Source organism: Phacochoerus africanus, chromosome 2, assembly GCF_016906955.1.
Source record: "Phacochoerus africanus isolate WHEZ1 chromosome 2, ROS_Pafr_v1, whole genome shotgun sequence".
Taxonomy (NCBI): domain Eukaryota; kingdom Metazoa; phylum Chordata; class Mammalia; order Artiodactyla; family Suidae; genus Phacochoerus; species Phacochoerus africanus.
The window spans coordinates 254,772,278-254,786,836 of NC_062545.1; the positions used below are offsets into that span (position 1 = coordinate 254,772,278).

The window sequence follows — 14,559 nt, forward strand, 5'->3', positions numbered from 1 at the left end:
CCAGCCAGGGATCGAACCTGTGTCTTGGCCAGACAGAGACACCATCGATTCTATCTCATCACAGTGGAAACTCCTCAAAACATTTCTTATACGAAAACCCAATATGCTTAGCAATCAAGTGCTTACAATTTCTACAATATGACATTGCTTTCATGTGTCAGACATTGCAATTAGACAAAAAAAATAAGAGAATCGAATGTTAGAACAAAGAAGACAAAAATTATCTTTATTTGCAGATAACAGAAAGCCTAAAATTCAGCACAAAAGTGTTGAAAAGAGAAAAAGAGAGTTGAGAAAGTTTTCACGACTTAATATTCAAAAATCACGTCTTATAATGTATTAGAAATATAACCCTAATCTAATTCATTTTAAAAGCACAGAAACATAAACATTATACAAATAAATCTGAATTATGGGAAAAAACCAAAATTATCAAGAAATAGAAGTACCATGACTCAGTGAAAAGGCATCCCCTTGTGCATGGACAGAAATATTCAGTCTAGTGTAATACAAATGTACACTCTTCCAAAATAATTTAGAAAATCATCCCATCTCTGGCCAAAACCTCCATATAGCATTTGTGGGAGGAAGCATTTTTAAAAGTATTCCAACTGTACGATAAAAAGGCACTATTTCAAATCAATGGTGAGTGTGGAAGGAGAGTCACATCCATAGCTGTGCTCTTAAAACCGAAGTCCGACAGTATGCTTCAGCTATAATAGCACTAGCGTGAAAGAAAAGGACAGATTGGTGTGAAAGGTTTACAGGGCTCTTGTTTCATTCATTACCCAAAATAACTTCCAAACACAATAAATAAATTCCAAAACCAATAAAGTTTCTAAAGGAAAACCCAAAATTTCATAAGGAGGAGAAGAGATCCTGGACAAATATTTTTATAACCATGGGTGGAAGATCTTTCTGCGCGCGTCATGACAGCCAGTGATCCCACACAGAAGACTGAGAACCTCAACTATGTACAAGTGGAAGCTTTCCAATGGCAAAAACAAACAAAAGGCCCACAAAGAGACTCTAAAAGACAAAGGACAAACGTGGGCAAATGCATTCAAGGCCAATGACAGACAGCCTCTTGTCTTGTGTAGTCATTGAGAACAAGTCTTTCCTCCTTGGGCGGGAAAAGCATTGGTTCTTCAGCTGATAGAATCTGTCTCTTGTCTTTATTGACTTGTTCCCCCAGACTCTGAAGGTGAAAGGAGAAGGGTGACCAATGGCAACTCCTATCTTCTGCTAGAATTGTCCCAGCACCCGTCACACACACACACACACACACACACCCGGTATGAACATACCATACACACATACACCACACAACACACACATGTGTGCACACACAACAGACAACACACATGTGCACACATGTACCCCCCCCCCCCCACACACACACACACGACCCTCGGGCAATTTATTGAGGAATCACATCTGCATGTTCGTAGCGTGTAGCTTCCAGGACTACTATTCAGCTCTTTCTCAGCTTTGCCTTCTTTCTGGATCCAAAACATTGCCCTCAACTATGAGGGGGCATGACCTGCCAGCCCCCAGAGTAGTCTCAGGGCTCAGAGGAGCACAGCAGCCTATTTCCAGATGCTGCTCACGGGAAAGGCCTTTCCTCCTTTTACAAAAGGGCTCTTTTTCTGAAACAAAGCCAGGATGTGCAGTGAGCTGAAGCCCAGTCCTCCTCAGATTCTGCCGTTACGTTGTCTGTCTTAGTTTCTGATGGTTTTAGGAAATCCCCTTCCCTCCCCAATTCTGGCAAGGTCTTCCCGGGGGATTCACAGAATGCATGACAGGCCACTGTGGTCCATAAACTGTCATGTGACAACTTGCCCAAGCACAATGATGAAAATTCCCCAGAATGGATATAGTGGTGGGACAGGGTCCCTGTGGCAACGGTCACCTGTAGAGGCCACCTGTGGAGGTCCATACTGACTCCCATGCTGTGGCCACTCAAAATACTGTGGGACCCCCTCCTTAAAGACTATCATCACAGGAGTTCCTGTTGTGGCTCAGTAAGTGAAGAAGCCAACTAGTAACCATGAGGATGCAGGTTCCATCCTGGCCTCGCTTCGTGGGTTAAGGATCTGGTGTTGCCGCAGCTGCAGCTCTGGTTCAGTCCCTAGCCTGGAACCTTCCCTATGCCACAGGTACAGCCCTAAGAAAAAAACAGAAAAAAAAAAAAAGACCCCATTACAGCCTGCAGCACATTTCTTTGGTAATCTGAGTCCATAAGTGAAATCCTTTTCAGATTGTATTGGCTTTGGGGAAGTAGGTAACGCCGTTTGCCACATGTTCTAGTTTATAAATGTCCAACTGGCTGAGTTTTAATGATATATATTTTATATGCATCTGCAGAGAATGTTTTCACACCATCTGCAGAGAAACAGAGACAGAAAGCTGTGAGGTCATAAAGCCACTTGGTGTTTTTTGGTAGCTCACAAACATATGCACTTCCCAAAGGGGATGTCTACAGATTTTTTAAACACTAATAGCATCCCTGGAATAAGTGTTTATTGAGTTTTTCAAAGTAACTCCTTAGAAGGAGAAGTATAATTTAGATGAAGATCTAGCATGTTTTGGGCAAAAAAATCTCATCAGAGTCACAATTTGTCTGGCAGATGTTGTCTTCTTCGTAAATGTTGTTTTTGAAGGCTTAGTAAGCACAGCTTCCCCTTCCAATATGGGCTCTCTGCCTCCCTCCAGCACTCCCCCAAACCCATGCACCATCCACTCCTTCATGTTTCACTTTGGTCACATCTCTCTTCCGTTGGACGGTGCCTCCCTGTGGTCCTTAATGTGTCTATGAAATTTCCTGCCTTTGTTCGTGTTTTATACCCCTCCGCCTCCCAATACTGGAATTTCCCTGCTAGTCTTCTCCACCTGACAAAACCCTATTCATCCTTCAAGGTCCAGCTCAGACTCCATCTGCCTTTGCTACCCCTTCCGTCCTCTTCTTCCTGCATCCTTTCCTTCCCGCTGTCATTCTGCTCATCCCTCCTGACCACTGTCCATCACTGAAGGCACTTAGTAAAATACTTGCTGGGTGTTGTGCAATGAAGGTTGGACTGATTTCTCAATCACGGGGGAAATTTGGGGCCAAAATGAAAGCACATGACATCAGTTCTTTTCAATTAGGCAAGAGTCTAACCTCCTCATAACGAAAGTGAAACTAATAGCAGAAGGAACTGAATTTTACACTTCCAGGTTCATGCCTTTGGAAGTGTCTTGGGAAGTTTCTTGGCTACACTCCAGATAGAGGACACTCATCTAGTCCTACTTTGGGTTTAAGAAACATGCCTTAGGAGTTCCCTGGTGGCCTAGCTGTTAAGGATCTGGTGTTGTCACTGCTGTGGTATGGAGTCAATCCCTGGCCTGGAAACTTCTGAATGCTGTAGGTGTGGCAAAAAAAAAAAAAAGGAAAAAGAAACAGGAGTTCCCACTGTGGCTCAGTGGTAATGAAACCAAATAGTATCCATGAGGATATGGGTTCAATCCCTGGCCCAACTAAGTGGGTTAAGGATCCAGCGTTGCCATGAGCTTTGTATAGGCCAGCAGCTCTAGCTCCAATTTGACCCCTAGCCTGGGAACTTCCATGTGCCATGGGTGCGGCCCTAAAAAAAAAGAGAGAGAGGAAAAAAGAAACATGTTTTAGACAGATGCAATCCATCGGAACCCATCAATTAGAGAAGAGTAGTATTAGGCCAGAAAAGAAAAAAAGTGTTATCTGGGAATTGAAAGGTCAAAGACACAGGCTGTGCAAACGGGATGGAAATCCACCTGGCCTTTGGACAGTGGACGTTTGGGTCAGTTGATGTCCAATCTGACTTCTTACTCCCACATTCTCACGTTCTTCATCTGCTGCTCCGTTTTTGTTGGTGCAAGAAAAATTAAAAGACAGGTATGACTTCCCAGACAAATATCAGCAGAACTTATTGTGAAATATCTGATCATGCTTCCCCCTTGCAGGAGGCTCTTCCAATGTTTGCTATTGATGTATAAAGCTTTTACCTAAGCCTATTAACACTTTATTAATCATACTTATTGCAAACAAATTGTCCCCCAAACGATTGGACATTTATTCCCATACTTTCGTAGTGGTCTCTCACGCCCCACTAATTTGAAATTGCTACCAAGCCTTTATAGTTAGCAGGGAGGTCTGCCCATAATGCACTTCTCCAAGTGATGGACGGGCTCAGAAGATGGGCTCAAGGGTGCATCCAGGGCAACTCCAAGCCAACTGGAGAGTGATATTCAGCAAACTAGTAGTTAAAACAAAAACTGTGATGGTTCAGCAAGTTTATTCCTGAGAATAATAATAATTTTAAAATTCTCTTTGGGCTTAAAGTATGTGGCATGGAGTATGCGGCCTGGGTATTGAGTTCACAGTATTTCCAAAACAAAATCTAACTCAGACAGACTTAAGCTATGGTTTCTTTTGGGGGGGGGGGGGTCCAGTGCCATCCCAATGTGCTATGGAGGATTGTTTTTTCAAAAAGCTTTTCTTTCACTGTAAGTGTTTATCGTGTCTTATAAATAGAGATTTAAATGATTCTAGTGGTCTATCACCACCCTCAGAGTAGGGTTCCCGAGGAACCTCCTCAGAATTAGAGAGGAATTCACTAAGATCAGGGAATTTGGGAGCTTCTGAGTTGAACTGCTTAAGAGTTCAGTACAGCCAGGCATTCTGTCTTTCAGACTCAAGCCTTAGGCTCTCATTCCACCCAGAAAGTATCTGCACAAAATAAGCTGTTTTTGCTGAGCTTAGTCCCAACAGTATCTTTTTTTTTTTTTCAGTTTATCAGAATGCAGCACAGTATGCAAACGATTAGGCAAAGCCCAAGTCACAGAGCCTAAAAAGGTTAGGTCCATTCACACACTTTGTCAGCGTTTGCAAAAATGCAGGCTAATACACAGCAGGAGACTAGAGGTAGTATGAACCAGGAATTAAGGGCAATGACCTGGGTGACAAAAAAGCCGATGAAAGCTGGGTGGGCAATGAAGGGCCAGTTGGCAACCCACCTGCAGGCAGAGGCTGACAACAAAGACCTAGCTGGTCAACCTTTGAAAGCTAAGTGTGCAATGCAATCAGTGCAGACCACAGTCCTGGACCAAGAGTAGCATAAACACAACTATCCTTCCATCACACCCAGGCAGCCTCTGAGGCACACAGGCAACTCCCCAAGTCTGATCAGCGCTGCGTGCCCCTCCAGGAAGCCAGATAGCCCCCTGGCTTCCAGAAGTGGGTCTTTGTTTCTTCTGTTTCATTCAGTGACAAGCCTCGGCCTTCCCATGCCTGGCTCTGAGTAAGACTTATGCACTCTCCCAGTCGTATCTCCAGCGTGGGTTCCAGCTCTGCATCTTGCCCCAACCCCTTTAAGAGGCCCCTGGGGGTCTGCAGCAGCAGCCTGCAGGTTGAGGGCGAGGAAGCCACAGAAGTGGCTGAAGAGGTGAGAGGAAGTGGAGGAAGGTGGCTGACATCAGATGTGTGTTAACAGCAGGAGACTAAGAGATGCTATCTCTCGAGGTCACGATAGGGGCTGGTCCTTTTGCCTCTGGGGAGTTCCTTCAGCCTCCATCTAATCCTGCGAGCTCTTCCAGAGGCACCAAACTCAGACTGACATTCAGACCAGAATATGTATTAATTGTACTATGTATTAATTGTACAATTGACTAGGTACCACTGTGTATTAATTATTTACCAGAAATCCAGTAAGCAGAGAAAGACAGATACTGGATGACATCACTTATATGTGGAATCTAAAAAATACCACAAACTAGTGAACATGACAAAAAGAAGCAAGTTCACAGAGAACAAAGTAGGGGTTACCAGTGGGGAGGTGGAGAAGAGGTAATATAGGGGCAGGGGAATGGGAGGTACAGATTATCAGATGTAATCTAGGCCATAAGGATGTATTTACAACATGGAGAATATAACCAATATTTTGAAATAACTGTACAAGGAATATAACCTTTAAAAATTGTATACAAATTTTTAAAAAATATTTCAAGCAGGAAAAAAGAAAAAGAAAAAAGAAAAGAAAGCAAGCCAGTAAGAATGCTTATGAATGCAGATCACGGGCAGGCAGATCAGCTGTTTTGTGCCCTTGGTGGCAAGCTGGAGACGTGCTAGTCTTCCAGCCTGGCAGTTAGTTCTGTGCAGCATCTCCCTTACAGGATTATACGCGGTATCGACATTTATACTCTCTGGCCAGGACCAAGACACAGTCTTCCTTGTTCAATGCAGATGTTGCACTGCCCAGCTGCCGCCCCTTCCTAGGCTCTGTGATGACCATTCCCCTTTCCTAGGCTCGTCCCCTCTTTAGCAAGACGGCAGCATGGTCCCTGACCATCCCAGCATTGCAAAGTCCACACGATCCAGCAGTCTGCGTCATCTGGTTCATTTCGGTGAGATCTCAGTTCACAGCAATCATCCCAGGACAACCCAGGTTCCCTCTGGTTCTTGGAGCTGAGCCCTCTTTTGGGTCCTCTTCACTGGCAGGCACCTTGGACAAAAGGGATCACGGCATGTGGCCAAGAGCTGTAAGAGCGTTCCCCTCAATCTCAGCCATTCTCAGTGGCACAAGCTATTGTCAAGTCCGTGGTTACAGAGGGTCTTGCCCTACAGTGCCAGTCTCTGGCCCTCTCATCACTCTCTGGAAGCCTTGAATCTGGTCAATGTGGCCTTACCCTACCCTACCCGCCAAGATCCAGGACAACCACTTCCAGGGACTACAGGACATAGCTAACCCTTCAGGCCACATATTCGGCTCCCCGGAGATGGGCAGGCTAAGCTCACGAATTCTGAATCTTACTATCCCAAGGACCAAGAGATGGGACACAGGAGTTCCTGTCGTGGCGCAGTGGTTAACGAATCCGACTAGAAACCATGAGGTTGCGGGTTCGATCCCTGCCCTTGCTCAGTGGGTTAACGATCCGGCGTTGCCGTGAGCTGACGCGGCTGGTGAGCTGACGTTGCTGGTCGCAGACGCGGCTCGGATCCTGCGTTGCTGTGGCTCTGGCGTAGGCCGGTGGCTACAGCTCCGATTGGACCCCTAGCCTGGGAATCTCCATATGCCGCGGGAGCGGCCCAAGAAATAGCAAAAAGACCAAAAAAAAAAAAAAAAAAAGAGAGAGATGGGACACAGGCTCATGGACCCAGAGAAGTGGTGTCCTTTCCTTCCCCCAAATCTCTGTGCCTCACTTAAGTGAATGCATCCAGTTCAAGGTGAGGAAACCGCGTTCCAGATCCAGTTACCTTCCTAAAACCTCTGGCCATTGGTCACTTCCACCCCTGGCAGGGTTGGCATGTCTCCAAAGAGAAAATAGAAGTATTCCTAGGCTTTTGCTATCAAGTCAAGTAGCCCTGTCAGAAGCACCCAGGAAATATTGTGGTAGAGTTTAAAAGTTATAACTAACTTTTTCTGTAAGTAATTGATAGTAGACAAATTCTAAAATAGCCCTGATAATCCCTTCCCCCTTTGTGTCCAGAGCATATGTAATCTTTACCCCTTGCGTGTGACCTACTTCTAACCAATACAATATGGCAAAGGTGAAAAGATTTTGCATATGTAATTAAGGTTCCAAATAATTAATTTGGGGGTATTTAAAGGGAGATTATCCTGGGTGGAGCTGACTTAGCTGAATGTCCTTTAAAAGGACCGGGGCCTCCCTGCATTCAGAGATCCTCCTTGCTGACTTGATAAATTGGGCAGTCTGTTTAGGATGCCATGGCAAACTACAGATGGCCTCTAGGAACTATGGCTGGCATCTCGGACCTGAGAACAGCTTCCAGCTGACAGCCAGCAACAAGTTGGGACGTTCAGTCATAAAACCACAAGGAAATGAACTCTGCCACAACCTGAATACGTATGGAAGAAGAGTCATCCCCATCCAGCCTCCAGATGAAGATGCAACCTAGCCAGCACTTTGAGCAGAGAACCCAGCTAAGCTAAACCTGGATCCCTGATGCATAGAAATGGAGGGATAATAAATGTGCACTGTTTTAAGCCACTAAGTTTGTGGTCATTTGTTACATAGCAGGAAAAAATAAAAAGCCTATATAGTCTTTGCTATAATTCTCTCCCAAATATTTCATCTTCTAGTTGCTAAGTGTTCCCCCAGATTCATGTTATTAAAAGAGTCACCAAAAAATTTAAGATATCTGAGCCAGCACTGCGCAACAAGGAAGAATGCATTCAGCAATCAGAAACCTTGGGAAATTTTCAGAAGGTCAAAAATATAAAGTTTAGGGAGTGTCTGCTGTGGCACAGTGGGTTAATGATCTGGTTGCTGCAGCTGTGCTGCAGCTCGGATTCAGTCCCTGGCCTGGGAACTTCCATATGCTGCAGGTGCAGCCAAAAAAAAGAAAAAAAATATATATATATATGTATGTGTGCGTATATGTGCATATATATATATATATGTATATATATATTTTTTTTTAAATTAATAGCTGGCAACAGAATTCTTCGTGAGGAAATTATTTTTAAAATTGCTTTGGTTAACTATTTGGGTGAAGGTGGATGCTTAGGTGATAAATTAGCAAAAGAATTTAAAGACAGTTAAATTGTTCTGCATTTCAGGAATTTAATTTAATTGATAAAGAATGAAGACGGGAAGGGAAGAGAACTTTGAAGAACAGGGATAACTAATATCCGCACGCAGGAAGGTGAGAGGATCCATCAACTAAACTAATCCATAGGAAACTGAAAGAAGGCCCTAGAGTTGATCATGGGACTCTCTGCCTTTTCCCACCTAATGGAATTTCCAGAAATCTTAAAAGACAGCAGTGCATGCATGCCCGACTAGTTTCGAAATGGAGAATTAAACCAATCTAATCCAAGTCTTAAGTGTCTTGGGCTTACATTGAGAAGGAAGCCAAGCAGTACCCATCAGAATTTGATTTAACATGTGTTAAATGGATGTAAAGTGGAACAAACACTTCCTTTTTGTTATGAAATTTTATTTCGATGCTTTTGCAGAGCAGTATGCTTCCATGTTTAAAATCCAAACAAAATAAGATAAACACCTCAAAGACGCACTCTCACCCTGTCCACCTCCACCCCATTCTCTCTTGCTCCGTCTGTAACCATTTTCATTGATTCATTGCTATCGCTTCAGTGTTGCTTTATGCAAAATTTCGTAAATATTCTCCTTCCCCTTCTTTCTTACAAAAAAGATAGCAGACCTTAACTACTCATCTTGTTTTTTGTTTTGTCTTTTTGTTTTTGTTTGTTTGTTTTTCTTTTTAGGGCTGCAACCAAGACGTATGGAAGTTCCCAGGCTAAGGGTCAAATCAGAGCTGCAGCTAAAGGCAGATCTGAGCTGCCTCTGTGACCTACGCTGAAGCTTGCAGCACTGCTGGATCCTTAATGCACTGAGTAAGGCTGGGAATCAAACCCACATCCTCATGGAGACTGTGTCGGGTTCTTAACTCGCTGCACCACAACAGGTATTCCCCCTTCTTGTTTTTCTATTTAAAACAATAGAGCTTAAATATCTCTCCATATCAGTGCACAGATTTCTTCCTCATTCCTTTTTTATAACATTGTGTACACAGAGGTATCACAGTTCATTTAACTTGTTTCTTCCTGAGAGGCATCTGGCTTTTTTCTAAGCTTTTGCTATTATAAACATCATCACACAGCACAACCCTGTTCGTGTGTCATTTTTAAACACACGCAGGTGAACCCATAGGCTAGGTCCCAAAAGTAGGACTGCTGGGTTAAAGGACTAAGGTACCTGGACAAAGGCAATAGCAACATTACCAGACTTCTATCCATAAAGGTCGTACCATTCTGTATTCTAACATTTGAGTGCCTATTTCTTTCTCTTTTTTAATTTTTTTATTTTTAGGGCCACACTTGTGGATGTTTCCAGGCTAGGGACTGAATCAGAGCTACAGCTGCTGGCCTATGCCACAGCCACAGCCACACCAGATCCACATCTGCAACCCACACCATAGCTCATGGCAATGCCGGATCCCCAACCCAATGAGTGAGGCCAGGGATCGAACCCGCGTCCTCATGGATACCAGTTGGGTTTGTTACTGCTGAGCCACAACGGGAACTCCTGAGTACCTATTTCCTCACAGCCTCAAAAGAGAGTGTGTTGTTAAATTTCTGGATTTCCCCCAAAACTGACAGGTAAGACATATCTCACTAATTTGCACTTTTCTTAAAAGTAAGGTTGAGCACCTTTTCTTATGTTTGGGAGCCATTTGCATTTCTTTTTCTGGGAACTATATTTTCATATCCTTTGGCCCGAAATTGGACACTTTTTGTTTTGACCAGTTCCACAAAAATTGAAAATAATAGGCTGCGAGCACTCCCATTTTCTAAAGTAAGGGTTTCCAAATGGTGTTGGGACGCTTAGCCCAACATCCAGGATATAAAGTCGTTTAAAATGAAAAAGGCCAAAGAAAATAGTTCTTTGGGGAAAGACGCCGGCATGCCGAACATTTCCTATTCACCCCCCCCGTGGTATGGGCGGGAGGGACCTTCTTCAGTGCAAACCTGGAAAGAGGAGCTTCAGGGGCCCTCCAAAACTTCAGAGGACACCTGGCCTGGTGTCTTATTCCAAGGATAAGACACCCAAAGTCAAGACGCTGAGGCTGTCAGGCCAGCAGCAGGTGGAAACAGTGGGAGCTACACTGAAATGGAGCGGAAGCTACACCTCCAGTAAGGGATGACAAAGTGTCTAAGGGGCAGAAGACCAAAGTCTGTGTTTGGAGCTCTCTGTGATGGTGCAGCAACCCCACATCTGGCATGGCAAGGATCTGTGAATCTCTGTGAATCAACTAGATACCCAGGAAAGTAACTGAACTGGAGGAGCCATCTTTTTTTTTTTTTTTTTTTTTTTTGTCTTTTGAGGGCTGCATCTGTGGCATATGGAAGTTCCCAGGCTAGAGGTCGAATTGGAGCTGTAGTTGCCAGCCTGCACCACAGCCACAGCAACACAGGATCTGCGTCACGTCTTCGACCTACACCACAGCTCACAGCAACGTCGGATCCTTAACCTACTGAGCGAGGCCAGGGATGCAACAGGCGTCCTCATGGATGTTAGTCAGATTTGTTTCCGCTGCGCCACAATGGGGACTCCTGGAGGAGCCATCCTGATGTGACATTTCCCATAAAAGGGAGATCACAGGGGCAAGAGAACTCCAGCAATGCCAGCAGGAAGAGTCTGCGCAATGCACTTTCCAGGGCAGGAGCTAAGGTAAGGATTCAAGAGTTCAAGATAACAAGACAGAACATACCTAGACGTACACCACAAAAAATAAGCATGAACTCCCTTGAATGTTGAAGACCAGATCGGGACATACATCCACGTTAAAGGAAGACACGTATCGTGGGATCTAAAATATGACACAAATGAGCTCATCTACCAAAGAGAAATCGCCGCATAGACACAGAGGACAGATGTGTGGTTGCCAAGGGGGAGGGGGTTGGAGGAGGGATGAACTGGGAGGGTGGAGTTAGCACAGGTAAGCTATTATATACGGAAAGGATAAATAACAAGGTCCTACCATATAACACGGAGAACTACATTCAATACCCTGTGACAAACCATAACGAAAACACCATTTTTTATAAAAGAGTATATAGGAATTCCCTGGTGGCCTAGTGGCTAAGGATCTGGATTTGTCGCTGATGTGGCTTGGGTCACTGCTGTGGTGCAGGTTCGATTCTTGGCTGGAGAACTTCTGCATGCCTCAGGTGCAGCCAAAAAAAAAAAAAAGTGTATCTATGCATATGTATAACTGTATCACTTTGCTGTATAGCTATTAACACAACATGGTAAATCAACTATGCTTCAATAGAAAATAAAAATAAAGAAAGAACAGGAGGTCCCATTGTGGCTCAGTTGTAACAAACTCAACCAGTATCCATGAGGTTGCAGGTTCGATCCCTGGCCTCGTTCAGTGGGTTAAGGATTGGCAGTTGCCATCGCAGATGCGACTCAGATCCTACGTTGCTGTGGCTGTGGTGTAGGCTGGCAACTGTAGCTCCAATTCAACCTGTAGCCTGGGAATTTCCATATGCCTCAGGTGTGGCCATAAAAAGCAAAAAAAAAAAAAAAACACATATCACGTTCTAGGATAGGAGCACTTTTTAATGAATACATCCCCAAGAAAACTATAAAGATTTTGGGGGGGAAGCTTGACCAAGTCATCCTTTAGTTTATATATAATAAATATGTATATCTGAATAAATACATAGTAAAACCTAAGAATTCACCGAGAAAGAGTGGTAACTTACTTTTACCTGGTAGTAAAAAAAAAAAAAAAAAACCTTTTTAAACTTACAGCAGGTGGCATGGAGCCAAAGGCAAAAAGAAAAAAACTGATGCATTTGACTATATAAAGTTTTCATGTGGCAACGTATGACACAAACAAGGCCCAAAGGGAAATGATAAGGTAGAAAATTTGTTTACAAAATATATGACTGGGAGTTCCCATTGTGGCACAGTGAAACGAATCTGACTAGGAACCATGAGGTTGCGGGTTTGATCCCTGGCCTTGCTCAGTGGGTTAAGGACCTGGCGTTGCTGTGAGCTGTGGTGTAGGTCACAGATGTGGCTCAGATCCCGTGTTGCTATGGCTGTGGTGTAGGCCGGCATGTATAGCTCCTATTTGACCCCTAGCCTGGGAACTTCCATATGCTGAGGGTAAGGCCCTAAAAGGCCAAAAAAAAAAAAAAAAGTGACAGCTAGGAGTGAAAATTACTATAATACAAAAAGCTTTTTCATATCAATGTAAGACATGCCAAGTACTAAGAAAAAAGGCAATTCACCAAAAACAGAATTACAAATGGCCAACTGGCGGGCCAAATAGAGAAATGCACACTAAACATTGAAAAGTCATTTTTCACCTGCTAGATTAATCAAGATTAAAGATCTCAACAAGCCCAGCAGTGCTGAGGCTTCCTACCTGTGACAGCATAAACTGGCATAAACTTTCTGTGAGATTCCTCTGACATTATGTAGAAAATCTAGAATCATATAGTTTTCATCTCAACAGCTTCGCATCTAGGAATTTAGCCTAAGTGATAATTGCATACAATTATACAGATGTGTACACGGAGAATAAACTTCTGGAAACACGCAAAAGGCACAATGCACAATAGAGCACTGGTTAAATAAATTGTGATGCAAACTTTTAATGCTGTCTCTCTCTTTTTTTTTTTTTTTGTCTTTTTAGAGCCACACCCACTGCATATGGAGGTTCCCAGGCTAGGGGTCTAATCAGAGCTGTAGCCACCGGCCTACGCCACAGCCACAGCCACGCCAGATCCGAGCCGCATCTGCGACCTACACCACAGCTCACGGCAAAGCCAGATCCTCAACCCACTGAGCGAGGCCAGGGATCGAATCTGCAACCTCAGGGTTCCTAGTCGGATTCGTTTCCACTGCGCCACAACGGGAACTCCTAATGCTGTCATTACTGACATGAAGAATGTGTCCAAGGTAGGTTGATGGATGAAAAGAAATGTGTTACAGACTACATGCCTAGTGGGACCCCGTTTTGGTAACCCTGAGTTGTGCCCCAAAAGTATGGATATGGACACACACACAAAATCACTCATTCATTCTCTTTCTCTCCCACCTAATACAATGGGTATACACTGCCTTTTTAATTGATTTGGCTCACCGCATCGCCCACCCACAAATGGGCACGGGAAAGCCATGCCAAAACTGGGCACTTAAGTTTAACCAGCAATGGCTGTGGTGGACAAAAGGTCCTCAAAACACTTGTGACTGCTACTACCACAGGTTCTCTCTTTGTTAAAGAGAATGGAAAAATAAAAGGTTTAGAAAATCAGAATATGAGATTAGCAATAAAAAGGGAGCATTGAGAATTGGTTTTTTTACTTCCTTTAAAATCAATTTAAATATTAACTTTATTCCAAGCTGCTGTGCTATTTCAAGATAAACACTTCTGCTCTGGTCTTAATCTTAAGGGCCCAGCTGCAATTTTAGGTCTGGAGTCATGGACAGATTATACCTATTTTCCCTAATTAACCTCCATCTATTTGGGTTGTCTGTGGCTCTTTCTAGAAGTGATGGGGGAAGGTACATTACCTTGAAAAGAGAAGTATGAAAAGACAGAGGTGCTGGAAGAATAAATGCGATGCTTTAATATATATATAATTTGGGAAAGTAAAGGCCTGACTCTCCTAAGAACCAAAAGAATCCTGTCAAATCCCAGGAATGAGAACTGAACTTGCAGGCAAAATACTTGGCCCCATCATTTAAGTTACATATCTTTCTGGGAGTTCCCATCATGGCTCAGTGGTAACAAACCCGACTAGGATCCATGAGGATGCAGGTTGAATCCCTGGCCTCACTCAGTGGGTTAAGGATCTGGCATTGCCAGGAGCTGTGGTACCGGTCACAGACGCAGCTCGGATCCTGCATTGCTGTGGCTGTGGTGCAGGCCAGCAGTTGCAGCTCTGATTCGACCCCTAGCCTGGGACTTTCCATATGCTGTGGGCGCGGCCCTAAAAAAAAAAAAAAAAAAAGGAAAAATAAAGTTACGTATCTGTC

General features: G+C 43.9%; 1 protein-coding gene across 4 annotated transcripts in view; it reads right to left on the reverse strand.

Moving 5' to 3' along the window:
• Window positions 1-240: 240 nt before the first annotated feature.
• Window positions 241-14,559, reverse strand: part of SUSD1 (sushi domain containing 1) — a 147,970-nt gene continuing 133,651 nt past the window's right edge. For 3 of the 4 annotated variants that reach the window (XM_047768157.1, XM_047768155.1, XM_047768158.1), the window contains one exon: window positions 4,065-6,515. In XM_047768157.1, the coding sequence (XP_047624113.1) occupies window positions 6,440-6,515 (76 nt within the window). In that variant the 3' untranslated portion in view covers window positions 4,065-6,439. Of the gene's footprint in view, window positions 1,199-4,064; window positions 6,516-14,559 lie in introns of those variants that run through there. The other variant, XM_047768154.1, reaches the window with a different exon arrangement.